Raw genomic sequence first — 16,210 nt, 5'->3', positions numbered from 1 at the left:
TTAGAATGTATAAATGTTTGACCAAGAAATTCTATTTCTAGGAATTTTTCCTAATAATCAGAGACAAATACCAAAAAATCTGCACACGATGATTTAGTTTTTCATAAATATTTAAGTGAAAAAATTGAAAAAAACTTAAACATTGGAAACATGGGAGAACAGTTAGTATAGTATGATACACTCAGAAGACAGAATACAATGTAGTCATAAGAAATTAAGCCATAGAAGAATATTTATTGACATGGGAAAATGTTAACAATATGCTTCTATATGAAATATTCAGGATACAAAACAGTATATACAGTTTAATACCATTTTTATGGAAAGAAAAATAGCCATATATACAAAACCATGCACAGGAAAAAAATAGAAGGATGTACATAGTAAATGTTAATAATGGTTATCTCTAGATAGTACAATTAGAGGTGATTATACAATTTTCTCAGTAAATTTCACCTGCCGCCAAACAGTATCTGGTTCATGCTATTCTTTCTTGGGTGTGATTAGCTTGATGTAACTCTTTTCAAACAGACTGCTTCATGATATGTACCTCCAAACCATACTGCTTTTCCACGTAAAAAGTAGATGCTACTTGCTCTTACATAACTGGCATATGGATAATATTTTTAACTAACACAATATACTACAAAATATGCCACAGCATAGATCTGGCTATAGAAAATTATTGTATGGAGAATCTGAAAATCCTCTACTAGAGAGAAATTTTAAATAGAGAAAAAGATGCTCTCATTAGCTAGAGGTCCACAACGGTTGGGTGTAAATAACTAAGGTTCCAGAATTAGAGACTTTGGGATCTCTTCTTCCCAGCTAACTGACTTTAGGCAAAGAAGATTAGGTTTTTTAGTCAGGAAAATGTGATTAATAATTTTATAGAAAGATGCAAAAATAAGATTTTTTTTAAATAAGGGAAAATGAGATCACAGATATTAAAGGTCTTCCATAAAGACCTAAACAACTGAGATGAACAGCAAGAAAGAAATTCACATTTGGTGTTACAGAAAAATTAATTCAATTTTTCTGCAGCACCAAATTCTTCCTATTTTATATCTTTGTTCACAGGTTAGAATGTGTTAAAATTGTGAAATTATTTTAGTGTTAATTAATGGTCTTCAACTTCTTTAGTTAACAGTTAATAACACTGGATATACTTTTCATGGAATCTGACCTAGGTGTTCTAAATATATATAGCACATCCTCCGATGACTGTTGATCACTGGCAACATCAGACATATTTACAACAAATATGACTTGGATTTTATTTCTCAGAATCCATCCTAGTGGAAAGCTATTTACTCAATTTTTATTAAAAACACCAAATAAGGTTGTTGGATCTTTTAAAGGTAAGACATCAAGAGAACAGAAAAGGCTATCTATCTGTGTCTGCTTTTCTGCAATGCTTTCCATAATGCAAGCACCATTCCAAGTTGCCTCCTAATTTCTGTCCCCTTCCTTTGGAAGAGAATCTCAGGCAAATCTGCAATCAATTAATGACTCTCAATAATTGTTTGCAATCATATCTGAAGGGGAACAGTTAATGACTTACTGTTAGATCTCAAAGATAAATGTATTGTCTAGAGGTAAACAGCATAACTTGCAGATGAAAGGAACATAAAACATTGATCTTAAGGAAGATCTGGTAAGAATGGACAAGAGGGATTTTCTTTGTTTTCCCAACCAAAATGTTTGCTCCTTTTCGCCCCAAAGTCAAGGAGTTGAGAAAGACAGCTGGAGCATACCTACGTAACTATGCGATGATGCACTCCACCCCATACCAGTGTTGTTTTCCTACCTCTATCCCCTTCTAGAAAGGCCCCGTTAACTGCAGAAGAGCTTCTACAGTAGTCCTAATTCCTCAATGAAGATCACAAGAAAGGTACTCCCAGGATATGAAAAGACCCAAAACTTGAATATTACACTAACACGTTTCAGGGGCAAGAGACTACTGACACCCCATATCTACTGGTTTGCATTACAAGAATCAAAAAAAGTAAAAGCCAAAAAACCACATTTTGAAATTTCACAATCACCAATTTGCAACAGAAATCAAAGCATAACACTTGTGCTAACAAATATGTCAGATGAATTATCGCTTCAGCACATAACTGCAGATGGATACTCCTGGATTTTTGCTTAATCATTACTCAGTGATGAACACTATGAAATGCAAGGTGACTTCCTATGAACCAAAATCACAAGAAGAAACTCTCCAAGATCAATCTACAATGAGCTCCTATTCCAATAAGCCATAAAGAGCAGTAAAACGCAATATTCATTTAACATTATGAGAATCCCGATGACAAGATATCAGGTATTTATATTCCTCTCGAGACATTTCTTCCCCACCTAACAAAGGCACTTGACATGTACTGAAATGGACAGTTAATTCAGGTACTGCCCTGGACAACTGTTACCTTCCTAAGATTAGATGAAGTGGCAATTAAGTTCAAATTAATTCTTCTGAAGCAGCCTGAAATACACATGAATATATCACAAATTCTCTATTTTTGGCAGATGATATAACCAAAGAAGAAAAGGTAACGTTGGTGTCCACAATGGATTGGCTGACTTGAGCAGTCCAGGATCCTCTCTGCACAATATTCCTTGATGACTGTGGAATTTGTGTATAATTATAGGCAAATTAACCTGTTGTATAATTTTAGGTATTAATGTTCACTCCTCTTCTTGTCTTTTTTTACTTTTTTGTTTTTTCCCAAAGCCTTAGATGATTCCTCCTAAAAAAGATATAAATCAATGTAGTATCTCCCAGTTTATATCAAGATACTGCTTAGGAACCTTAAGTCTAATCATATAGAATAAACAGAACAGTGAAAATATAATTACTTCCATGTACATCATCTTTCTGTTTTATGGGACATTTTTACTTATAGTCTATTTTAATATTTCCAAAATAATCAAGGATAGTCAAGGAAAACACTCATCTAACAGATTTATGTTTGAATCTATTTAATCTATTGTGCACTTTTCAAAGTTAAGGTAGAAAACTTTAAATAAAATAAACATGTTTATAAAATATGAAACAAAAAAATTCAAAGTTTAAGGGCAGACATCCAAATGCATGCCAGGGGAGAGGGAAGGGACTCTGACACTAACAGTGAATATCAGAATTTTACATATGTTTAATTTTTTTTTTTTAATGTTTATTTATTTTTGAGACACAGAGTACAAGTGGGGAGGGACACAGAGAGAGGGAGACACAGAATCTGAAGGAGGTTCTAGGCTCTGAGCTGTCAGCACAGAGCCTGATGCGGGGGACCGTGAGATCATGACCTGAGCCAAAGTCGGACGCCTAACAGACTGAGCCACCCAGGCGCCCCGGAATTTCACATGCGTTTAAAGAACAGCTAGTTCATAGCATTAGCTACACAACCTCCCCTGGCCTCAATTTAGGGACTGAAGAATAATTGGGTCTTAAAAGTTTTTATAAAATTCTGTATGAATCTATGAAATTAAGGCTCAAAGGGATGGAGTGATCTGCCCAAGGTTACACAACTAACTGGCCACACTGTTTTTACTAGAACCTATAAGTCTACAATTGCCTAGTCCAAAGGTTTTCTCAGTGTACCACAAACACTCTGATTCATTCTTAATTTTCTGTCTGGGTTTGTTTTTTTTTTACTTTCACAGGCAATGGTGAGAAACTCTATATAGTATCAATAAGCACTCACCGGTGAATTTGTGTAGTTTCTCTCCACCAGTATGTTTCTGGCACAGTTGTTGATATGTTTAAAGCGATCTGGTCCTAGTAGAATTCCTCCGTACCAGCGTGATACTACCACCATGACATTTCTCACATTCAAAATCTGTTATTTTCAGAAGCATAATTAGATATACACATAGACACGTACAAATTCGAGTTCTAAACTGCACATACAATTTCCCTATGACTTGAATGGCAGAACCACCCGAGTGAGCAGAGTGAGATTCCTAAAATTCAGGCGACAGAATTTAGAAATCAAACACTGTGCTCCACAGTGTCCTCGAATTCCAAATTGTGGGGCAACTGGGAAGAATGAAGGGGAACTCATGCAGGTAGTGTTCCAGTTCTTCATGAATTCAACCAAAATAGCTCAGTTTAAGCAGTCTTTTGCCCCTAGGCCAAACAACAACCAAAACATGCTTCTGAACAAAACACTGGAAAGAACTCGGGCTGCATGGGTAACTGCTGGGGCCTACCAGCAAGGTCTTCCTCAGTTGGGTATCTGTCAAATGCTGTTCTTAACATGAAGCCCACCAGGCTACAGGCCTGACCACACAGAGTTCCTATCATGGAAATGGCCTGGTTAGAAAACAAACCTCCACATACGGTAACAGAAGAAACTATAACTACCTTAGGAAAAAAACCAATCTATTCTTAAAATTAACAGACAATTAAGATCAATGATCACCATACAGATGAAGAAAATCCAGCAGCATGAAAGAGAAAGGACAAGATAAACAAACTAAAATGGACCAGGAAAAATTTAAAGGGGGAGAACATCTAAAAAAATCCTCTAATTACTATTCTCAGAGAAATTGCATTCATAAAGCCAAAACAATACATTATAAAAAAGGGCTCAACCTCATGACCCCAAGGTCAAGAGTCACATGCTTTTCTGACTGAGCCAGTCAGATGCCCCAAGAAGAAAGAACTGTTAAAACTTAAATACATGATTGCTAAAAAAAAAATTTTAATTCAACAGAAATCTTGGAAGACAGGTAAGAAAATGTCTTAGAACATAAGGTGAGGAGATGGACAAGTTAATGAAAAAAGCAATATTCTGGGTCTATCCAGATGGTCCAATAATACCCAACTAACAAGAAATGCACAAAGACAGAACAGAGAAAATACAGGGACGACATTGTTGAAAAACAAAAGGGAGGTGCTTTTTTAGAGTTGAAGACAATCTTCTATCATTTATGACTGCCAGACCTTCCAAGCACAGCACTTGTTATTAACCTTGGGCTTTCTGCCCTGCATCAAGTGGTTAAACGTTTCTCTCAAGGTTTAAAAATTAACTACTAGTTATCCCAAATATATCTCATGTCATGTAGCCTAACTGATTTACTTATTCCTAAATGGGGCTCTGTTTCATTGAAAAATTTTATAGCTCAGAGAGCAGGATTACCAGGGTTTAACTTACACTTACCTCCATAAGATGGAGAAGACGCCCGCCAGCTGCTGTCTCCCCATCGTCCTCACAGTCCTGTAAGAAGGTCTGTTTATCCTCACAATATATTCTAGAAATACATATAACAGTGTTACACTTTGAAACTCCAAAATATTGCACCTAAAAGTTACACCTACATACTTGTTGCAATCAATTTACTTCCAAAATCTGCATATTTGTCAAAAAAAAATTCTTCTTGAACTATATATTAGATACATTTTCTCTGATTTGTTATCCAGTACATTTTATTTTTTTTTATATTTGGGAAAGCTAGGAATCAAGGGCACCTCCCTTAAAGCAGAAATGCTATAATTATGGAAAGGTGAGTTTATACATCTGACACTTCATCTATCTTGAAGCTATAAGGTTACAGAGAGTAGTCATTGAAAACCATTGATTGAGGGGCACCTGGGTGGCGCAGTCGGTTAAGCGTCCGACTTCAGCCAGGTCACGATCTCGCAGTCCGGGAGTTCGAGCCCCGCGTCAGGCTCTGGGCTGATGGCTCAGAGCCTGGAGCCTGTTTCCGATTCTGTGTCTCCCTCTCTCTCTGCCCCTCCCCCGTTCATGCTCTGTCTCTCTCTGTCCCACAAATAAATAAACGTTGAAAAAAAAAAAAAAAGAAAACCATTGACTGAGAATATACTGTAGAGAAGTATGTAGGCACCATGAAATGATATAAAGAAATAAGTGGCATACTTCAGTCTTCAAAGAGCCTTAGAGCTAGTGGAAGAGACAAAGAGTATATAAAAAAGATGGAGGTGATGGAATCAACATAAATTAACATTTTATACTTTCCTCACATCTTATTCTAGCCATCAAACATTTCTCTATCCTCCCCATTCTAAGAATTATAAGGTTTACCTTCTCTATAATTTTTCCCCTGGTTAATTATCAATATCTGAGATAAATCATGATATTTTTACCTATTTAAATTATCTAGAAAGTTTGCATTTGGAATAATAATTTGGGCTACATTGTAGCAGAATAAGCATGGCAAGTAAGGGTGAGATATAAAAAGAAAACAGTGACAGTTAAGGTATGCTGTCTACAGGATTTCTTAGGTCCCTACAGATGACACCATCTAGGACTAGGCAAACGCAGCAAAGATACTTTTCCAGCTGTGGCTATAAAAAAGCCAGATACTACCATATCTAATACCTAAGTCAATTATAGCAATCATATTCATATATTTATTACATATTCATATGTATTATAGCAATCATATTCATTCATTTATTCACTCATTCCTCCTTCAATCTATCTTTCCATTCACTGAGTCAATCAATATTTACTGTCCACCTACTATGACCAGGCTCTACTATTATTTAGAATTGACCTCATTCCAAGAGAACAATGTTCATGCTATTAGACAAAAGTTTATATGGAAAATTTAAGGCAAAAAGGTGTCAGCAGTTGGTGTATATTAGGACTGTAATTATAACCTAACAGCATAATTTTATGGAACAAATGAAGAAAACTTGAGTTACAAATCAGTGCTGTTAGGTTTTTTAAAAATGAGAATACCAAGGACATTTTTACTTTTTCGGCACATGCCAGGAAGACGATAATGCAGTATCCCATAGCTGTGTATACCAGAAGCCTGAAGAGTGCCTCGTAACTCCAAAGCAGGGACACAGCCCCAGAACCAAGAAGTAACCTTAAAAGGATCCTAAGCATTCAAAATATACAACACAAAGTCCATATACGAGATAAAGGTTATTTACTTTACTTCCAGTGGGATCCTGCAAGACTCCACTTTGTACCTGGTTTAGTCTTAGGTGCCACACAATTCTGGCAAGCTAAGCTCTTTCATTCCCAAGTGTCAATTGTAACATAATGGAGCAAGGTGGAGTAAGCGTGTAAGTCGTGCTGATATCTGTGAGAATTGACAGCTGGTCTGATCACCCACTAACTTGCAAAACTAAAAAAAGTACTTCCAGGTACTTAAAAACAAAAATCTGGGGACTGAAATAGAATATCTGGCATATTATTTAACTTTTTGATAACTTAAGATTAAAATTATATCCAGCTGATATAACTGATTGTTGAAGGTGCAGCCACAGAGCCATGTCGGAATAAAAGAGAGAGAAATCAGTTTATCAGACTCCACTTAACAACTTTGTGATCTTGAAAAAGCTAAACTTTTTGCAGGGGCAGAGTTCCTGAAATAATCAAAATTAACTTTCATAAACTATTTGGCACAGAGTAGGCACTCAATAAACACATGGGATGAATGAATGGCAATTAATACTTTTATAGCACATTCAAATCACCGAGAGCAAGCAGAGTCTAATCCCTTGTTTTTATATTGATGACCCTAACTCAAAACATCAAAATCCCGCCCAGGGATACTCTAGTAAGCAGGGAATCATATAACAAATAGTTTTTGGAAATTTTGGCACTTAAAGAAATGTGACTTAGTAATATAAAAAAACTCACCTATCCAAAGTGATGGATTGCTTTTTTTAATTTTCTGATTTTCAGATAGCCTAGATTTTACGAATATTCTCAATCACACTTTAAATTTGCACTAAATCTTGGGGCACTTGGGTGGTTCAGTCAGTTGAGCATCTGACTTCGGCTCAGGTCATGATCTCATGGTTCGTGAGTTCAAGCCCCGCGTCAGGCTCTGTGCTGACAGCTAGGAGCCTGGAGCCTGCTTCAGATTCTGTGTCTCCCTCCCTCTCTGCCCTGCTCATGCTGTCTCTGTCTCTCAAAAAATGAATAAACATTAAAAAAAAAAAGTTTAAATTTGCACTAAATCTCTATGTTTATATTCTGATTCATTTCAGTCCCAAAATGTTAAGTCTATACTAATTTACGTATTTAGAAATATATTCTTCCTCTGTTTACTAACACTTCAGCAAACATTTGTATAAAACCTTAGTATTCAAAACTAAAAGGAATACAGCAAAAGAAACACACTTACTTCCCTGCCAATGAAAGCATACATTGGTTTAAAAGAAAAACTTGGGAAAAAATTTGGCACTATGTATCAAGAGTTTCGAAAATGTTCATACTTTGATGATTTTACTTCTAGGAATATATTCTTTCTTCTTCAATTACACCCCCATTTCATTTCAAAAAATAATCTCAAGTAACCAGAACCTACTCCAAGTAAATAATCTAGAATGTATACAAAGATGTTCACAAGAATATTTTTTATAATAATGAAAAATATGAAAAACTAGAACAAAAAGAAAATAGCTAATTACGGTATACAGCCCGAAAGAAATAGTACACAGCCATTACAATAATGTCTATAAAGCAATTATAACAACATGGAAAAATGCTTTTGGTAAATTGTTTATTTCAAGTTATTTAAATTCTAGTTAGTTAACATAGATACTACGGCAATGCACTGAAAAAATAAAAGTTGCATAGAAGACAAGGAAAATGTATCGATACATTATCAAAATGTATCCAACTATTATCAGTTACATTTAATGGCAGAAAAACGCTGATTTTCCCTCCAATTCCTTTTCTTTTCTGCAGATTCCAAATATTCTATACGTGATTATTACTTTTATAATGAAAAAAACCCCACATAATAGTTGTTATTTTAAAAATGATGCATCAGTTTCCCCCATTTTTTACAAATTGAACATTCCTAAATTAGGTTTACTCACCGGTATGCATAGATGTTGTGGGTGGCACTAGCTATTTTCTTATTCTCATATAATTTGGCAAGAACCATCTTCACCTTAAAAACAGCAGTAATATAAATAAACCAATGTACACTATTTATTCCATAAATAAATGCTAGAAAAATATCTTAAAGCATATTGATATAAATACTGTTGTACTGAAATAGTGATTTATAGAATTTACTACACTCTGAAAAAGCGATTTCCAAAGTTTTCTCCTCATTTAAAGAGTCTACTACACTCTGAAAAGGTCATTTCCAAAGTTTTCTCCTCATTTTAGAGGCAGAAACTGACACTCTCAATTGGTATAAAAAACTACAGACCTGATATATGTTTTTTCTTCAAAGGCACAGGTAAGGCTTTATTGGGCCTTATAGTTTAAGCTGAAGCAGGGCACAGTGCTGACAGAGAGTGGTCAGACTGGCCTCCAGACCTGGTATTTTTGAGTACCAAATAGCAACAAATATTTAAGCACTAACTACGTTTAAGGTCCTTATAGATGAAATTGTCCCCCCTGTAAAGAATTTTAAACGTAAATATGACCATTTTTTAAAATCAACTCTGAAAGTTTATCACACTTATGTATCCAAATTGACAGGTACAACATGGTTATGTTCCAAATGTTGTAAGACCAAAGCTCTCTTGGAGTCCTATAAAGTTTACGGACAAGGTAACAAGAGCCAGATCTTGAAAGATAAGTAGCAATCTCTTTTGCACCAAAAGGGAAGAAAGGGGTGCAAGCAAGAAGAAGTCATTCCATTCAGAGGAAACTTCATGTGCAAATCTATCAGATTTAGCAAATAAAACATAAAGGATGCTCAGTTAAGTTGGAATTTCAGATAAACAACAAATAATTTTTTATTAGTAGTATGTCCCATACGATAGTGTTTATCTGAAATTCCAATTTAACTAGGCATCCTATATTTTATCTGGTAACCTTAGCAGGGACATAAAAGAGAAAGGTTCTGGAAACGACCAATAGTTTTATGTAGAAACTAGTTAGAGTATGAATGAGATGAAAGACAATGTATCAGGAATGATAAAGCTAGGGTCATATCGCAAAGGGCCCCATAGAAGAGTTTAGGTTTCTCCTTGTACACAACGGATATAAGCAAAGATTGGGGGTGGGGCCAGTGACACACAGTGAGATCTTTCAGAAAGGTAACTTGCTGGCAAAGAGTATGGAAGAAATACTGGAGGTAGGGAAGACTGAGCTGCAGCCAGGGAGATCAATTTGAATCGGAAACTATGTTACCTTGTGGTTATTACTTTTTAATCTTTCAGGTTCTCAGGTTCCTGATCAACAAAATAAAGCAGACACTGATCTTTAAGATTTATTTGAGCTCTCACAATTATGATCCTGTAAGTCCAAGAGACTATAATCAGAAAAAGAAAGAGGATCCAGGATGAACAGATTCAGAACATAATGTCTAAGGAGGACCCTGGCAACAAGATTATGGGCAACAGCCAAGGACAAACTGCGGACAGAAAGAGCCAGAAACCTGAACCAAAAGCTGTTATCTTGACCACAAGTCAATGCAGAGGAGAGTGAAAGTGCAGCCTGGTACAAAGAACTGTACCCTGTAGTTCAGGGCTTCAGAAGGGCTTACAGTTGAGGAGCTATAGAGACCAAAGAGAAGAGACTAAGGATTCAAACCTATGCTAAGTTAATGAGACTTTTGTTGTTAATTTAACTTTCTAGGTAGTTACAGTTTGTGATTGAAAATTCTCCCATTTGGTATCCTTGAGTGGGAATCAGGTCACCTAAGATCAAGAGGCAGAAAGGAAAAGGAATTCAGGTCAGAAAGACTCTGCTCAGCCAGTCTGTCCACTGTCCTCTTCCCTGGGCATCAATGGAGCCGACTTGGTTTTGCAGAACTCCCACACAATAGGAAAAATAATTTTTTTAACAAGCTATTAAGCATCATAATTTTCCACACATTGCACTTTTCTTGTTTGGAAATCCATTAGAGGGTTAAGCCCTAATTTGTTAAAACTGAAACAAATCTTCCATGATTCACAGTAATTCCGGGGTAGGAAAATGAACAAATAATTTTCATCTTATGTGAAAATTAAACATAACAGCAAACATAATAGGAAAACCATTTACTTGAATTACTTTGGTAAAACAACATCAAAGTGAACTGGACATAGAAACTTTACCTGTTTAGGACAAACTACCGGAGCCAAGTGCGCCTGAAAAGTACTTCTTCGGTCTGTAATAGGAATGCCATGATCAATCGGAGGTAATTCTTCTATTTCTATAAATTTAAAGAATTACATTATTTTATTTTAAAATTCTTACATTTGAATAATGAAAAATTGACAATGGTGTGAGCAGAGGGTGGGGAAGGGAGTTGGGAAAGACATGTAAATCATATAGCAAATCAACCCAAATTACCCTTAATAGCTATCTATTAAAATTATAATTTTAAGTAAAAAGTGTTCAAATGTAAGTAAGATTAAACTACTTGACTTATAAATGATTTTCACCTGTCAAGGTCACCCAGTAGGTTGGGCCTCAAATCCTTGGATGTTATAGTAGTATAAATCGGTATAATAGCTAAGTTTTAAGAGTATAAAAGGGTCCTAAGACCAAAAAGATTATCAGCTGCTAATATACCACAATTTATTTATCAATTTTGTTGATGGACTTCTGGGTTGGGAAACCTATGACTTTATTTCGTGTAGCTGTGATGAAATGTTTTCTGCTAATAAAACTGTTCCTTCTTCATAGGATTGAATATATCAATGATACACCAAATTGGTATTCCACAGAGTATCATTATTTCCAGTTATTCTGCCTCTTAAACAAGTTTAAGAACCACTAATTTGACCTTAACTCTGTTGAGAAACTTACCAACTATCCTGGCTGCTACATCTGCCTCATTTAGGATCTAAAGCTATTCAGGAAAAATAATTAAAATTGTTTCCTATTTCTATTCACTGATCTGTTGAATCTTACCCAGGTCAGCCTGCCTTACAATTGATGGACTACTTCAACTAACACATGTAAAAATATTTCTATACAGCTTTAAACAACAACTTGTCAAAACTTACTGCACTGGTGTGTGGTGGGGCTAGGTCAAGAAACCAGGTTTATGCAGGATGTTTTGCCTTCCTCCTGAGTGTGTCCTCTTCTTGAACAAACTGTGACCACTGTACCAGGGTAGCACTAAGGTCAACATGAACTGGACACTATTTATTGTTGACTATGATTTTTACTCTTGCTTTTATTTATTTATTTTTTAACGTTTATTTATTTTTGAGACAGAGAGAGACAGAGCATGAACGGGGGAGGGTCAGAGAGAGGGAGACACAGAATCTGAAACAGGCTCCAGGCTCTGAGCTGTCAGCACAGAGCCCGACGCGGGGCTCGAACTCACGGACCGCGAGATCATGACCTGAGCCGAAGTCGGCCGCTCAACCGACTGAGCCACCCAGGCACCCCTACTTTTGCTTTTAATAGTGTATCCTGTTTCCTGAAAGAAATCTTATGCCAAATCCACAAATATATAAATGAATAAAATGTGAGACTGAGGTAGGGGTGGGAATCCTGGGTCTTTTCTCCCATTCTTTCTCTTCCTATTTATTTCCCTTCCTGGTCCTGAAACACCACACAAGAACTTTAAAGCTTCATAGTATTGTTTGAAAGCTATTGTATAATGCATAGTTCCCTCTGGCCTATCATGTTTTTGTAAAAGCCTTGAGAAAACTGATGCTACCATTCAAAATTTTAAGATACTAAAATAGAAGATATTTTCCAATGGCAACATACAGCTGATTGATTTATCGCATCAACCTATTCATAAGCTGAATACTATCTGATTATGGAACAAATCTACTTAAGCAAAAACTAAAATCTTAAAGGCATTTTACTAGCTTGAGTTCAGTGGCTGTACGTTCAGCTATATTTATGAACACAGACTAAAAGTTAACTAAAACATCAGGAGACAGCTGAGGATTTCAAAATAGACATATAAAAACAGGATGTGAACTGAAAACATTAACAGAGTTTTTCTTAGTTTCAGTTTCTCCTATCATTAATTCAAAACTCTAGAAAGTCACACACAAAAAAAAAAACAGTGGGGGGAAGGAGAAATTTCTGTTTTTTCCTCATCATTCTGACAGACCTAGCAAACATCAAAATGGCCAGCAGGCAGGAAAAAAAAAATCCCTCAATTCTCTGCAAATTAATAACTATTTCTTAACGTATGAGAGTTTACTATAGTTCTATACCATTTCAGAAACATCCCACACGCCTCAAAAGAAACTAGCTGGTAACAACTGCCATCCCAGGCGCCTCAAAAGAAACTAGATGGTAATATACCTGTTTGATTTTCACTAATCTCAAAATCCAATGCTTTAACAGGATTTTCCGGTTGACATGCTAAAATGAGATCATCTTCACATTCTACATCTTCCTCTTCAGTTTTCTTCTTGATGTCAGGACCTATGTGGATATGAGACCTTATGAATGAACTTAGAGGACAGTAAGGAATTCCACTTAATAATTGGTTGGTCTTTGTCTAGGAAAATAAACAAAAGATGAGCCTGGAAGAGCTTATGATTCCGGAGAGCGAAGAAATGCTCAAAAAAAAAAAAAAAAAAAAAAAAAAAAAGACAGGTGAGCTAACAAAAAAGAATACAAGAGTCTACCTGAAGGCCAAAGCTGGAAAAACTTGAGCAACAAAATAATGATAGTATAGAATTTTAACCCATGGAGTAAAATAATACACATGAGTTCATACTGACAAAAATAAATAAAAAACAAACAGGGAAAAGAGACATCTCTTCCTCACAAAAGAATTCCAATTCCATGAAGAAGGAAAGAAGGAAATGAGAATCATTATTATGCAAACACCACAGCAATAAATACTGTTGACAAGACAGACTAATAGATATTAAAGTTAAAATTTAAGGAGGAACAGGATATTAGCAGAGGCTCAAAGTATCTCCCTCAAGGTACTTATCAACTACAAAGGGAAAGGCAGTAACTGTGAGGTTAAGTTTATATGTCAACTTGGCTAGTTTAGTCCACATTATCCAGATATTTATTTGATCAAACTCTATTCTAGAGGTTTCTGTAAAGGTATTTCTTAGATGGAATTCACATTGAAATCAGTTAACTTTGAGTAAAGCAGACTGTCCTCCACAATGTGAGAGAGCTACATCTAGTTAAGGTCTTAATAGAAAAGGGACTAGCCTCCCCAGAGGAAGAGGGAATTCTTCGAGCAGACAGCCAGCCTTCAGACTTGAGCTGCAACACTAATTCTTCCCTAGGTCTCCAGCCTGCCAAAGTACCTTGCAGAGGGTGGACTTGCCAGCCTCCACAATCTCATGAGCCAATTCCTTAAACTGATCTCTCTCTCCTTCTCTTCCATACCTCTTCCTCCCTTCTTCTGCATCCATCCCTCTCTTCCCCCTCCTTGTCTTTATAAATACACACGCATACACACACACACACACACACACACACACACACACACACACACACACTCACATCCAATTGGTTCTTTGGAGAGGCTTGATTAATACTATAACTTTACAGTGGAGATACCTGACAGATACCACAAGGATCAAGGTAAACATAACAATAAAGCATACTGATACCATGAGTTCCTTGATATATGCACTGTGAAGGAGACAATATCATTTTTGTGGTATTCTTGCCAAAATGCCTAATCTTGCTCCAATATGAGAAAACAATGGACCGACCCAAACAGAGGGACATTCTACAAAATACAGTACTCTTCAAAAGTGTTAGGTCATAAGAGGTCATAAAGGCCAAGGAAAGACTGAGAAATTATTTACAGACTAGAAGAGAGTAAGGAGAAATAACAGGTCAATGCAATGTAGAATCTTGGACAGCATCCTATAACAGCAGAAAGGATGTCAGTGGAAAAAATCCATGAAATTCGGATCTTTAGTTTGGTTAATATTATACCAATGTTAGTTTCCTATTCTTGGTAATTATACTGTGGTTAAGTAGGATGTTACTAGGGGAAACAGAGTGAGGAATATAAAAGAGTTCATTGTACTATTTTTGCAATTTTTCTGTAAGTCTAAAATTAGTACAGAATTGTAAAATTTTTTTGTGTATATAATTACTTCAAAATTTAGTACTTCTGCAATAGAAAAAACCTATGAAATAAATTTGTACTGAAGATTAACAGTAAAATCAACCTAAATTACTTGTTAAGTGGGTAGAATGGAAAATTCTCATGAGATATCTTGATCACGAGCTTGTAATCTTATTAGTTCTTTAGAATTACAAATCCTTGCATTTTAGTATGAAGTCTACAAAAACAATTTTTGGTAAGAAAAATACCAAACAAAATTTCTAAAAAGTATAACTACAAATTGTAAACAAAAATCAATAACATTACAATTTAAAGAGTGGCTAAACTGTAATGTGGATATAGATGGAAAAGGGAAAATATCTTATTTTTAAGATCTATACTTTTATTTATTTATTTATTTATTTTTTCAACGTTTATTTATTTTTTTGGGACAGAGAGAGACAGAGCATGAACGGGGGAGGGGCAGAGAGAGAGGGAGACACAGAATCGGAAACAGGCTCCAGGCTCTGAGCCATCAGCCCAGAGCCTGACGCGGGGCTCGAACTCACAGACCGCGAGATCGTGACCTGGCTGAAGTCGGACGCTTAACTGACTGCGCCACCCAGGCGCCTCAAGATCTATACTTTTAAAAATCTCCTGAGAATTGAGTGATTCCAAATTTTTTGGAGTCCTAAATTTTTACTGGCATACATTCCATTTTTTGCAATTATCCCACACTCTAGCATGGCAGATCAGCAAAAATCAATTTTATTTTGAGACTACTTTTCCTATCAATGCCCTGAAATGCTACAAAATCAGAACATGAATTATAAAAGTCAGGAAAACAATTCAAAAATGATTGTCACATGGAGAGAATATCTTCATACCATTTATCTCAGATGTTAATGGAAGCAGTAAAATCGTTTATTTTCTACAGAAAAATAGTAAAATGCTCTGAAAAAGTTACCACTACTATCAATTTTAAATATATAATGATTTTGCTAAGTGAGTCCAAAATAATTGGTTCCTTATAAATAATCTTCTAAAAAGTTAGTAAATAAACTATTGCTGGTTTTTTAAAAATCTCTTTACCAGATTGAAAACAATTCTATCAGTGGTAACAATGAAATATTAGAAACACCCACGTTGTCATGAATGATTCAATCAAAGAATAATAAAGACATATTGATTTTCAAATCAATATATGTCTTTGATATGAAATTAGATAGTAGCGACAGGTGTACAATTTTGGAATATACCAAAACCACTGTATTACACATTTTTAGAGGATAAATAATTATGGTATGTGAAC

At 35.6% G+C, this 16,210-nt stretch overlaps 1 protein-coding gene across 5 annotated transcripts in view; it reads right to left on the bottom strand.

Moving 5' to 3' along the window:
* Positions 1 to 214: 214 nt before the first annotated feature.
* The window catches only part of IMPACT (impact RWD domain protein), a 30,186-nt gene continuing 14,190 nt past the window's right edge, over positions 215 to 16,210 (bottom strand). For 4 of the 5 annotated variants that reach the window (XM_025931322.2, XM_086682645.1, XM_086682646.1 and 1 more), the window contains exons 6-11: positions 13,167 to 13,289; positions 11,000 to 11,097; positions 8,819 to 8,892; positions 5,169 to 5,259; positions 3,708 to 3,842; positions 215 to 2,753 (exon numbers count right to left, since the gene is read on the bottom strand). In XM_025931322.2, the coding sequence (XP_025787107.1) occupies positions 2,685 to 2,753; positions 3,708 to 3,842; positions 5,169 to 5,259; positions 8,819 to 8,892; positions 11,000 to 11,097; positions 13,167 to 13,289 (590 nt within the window). In that variant the 3' untranslated portion in view covers positions 215 to 2,684. The remainder of the gene's footprint in view (positions 2,754 to 3,707; positions 3,843 to 5,168; positions 5,260 to 8,818; positions 8,893 to 10,999; positions 11,098 to 13,166; positions 13,290 to 16,210) is intronic. The other variant, XM_086682644.1, reaches the window with a different exon arrangement.

The sequence above is a fragment of the Puma concolor genome, chromosome D3 (genome assembly GCF_028749965.1).
Source record: "Puma concolor isolate L17-30 chromosome D3, mPumCon1.1.hap2, whole genome shotgun sequence".
Lineage (NCBI taxonomy): Eukaryota > Metazoa > Chordata > Mammalia > Carnivora > Felidae > Puma > Puma concolor.
This window is presented reverse-complemented; position numbering and strand designations above follow the sequence as displayed.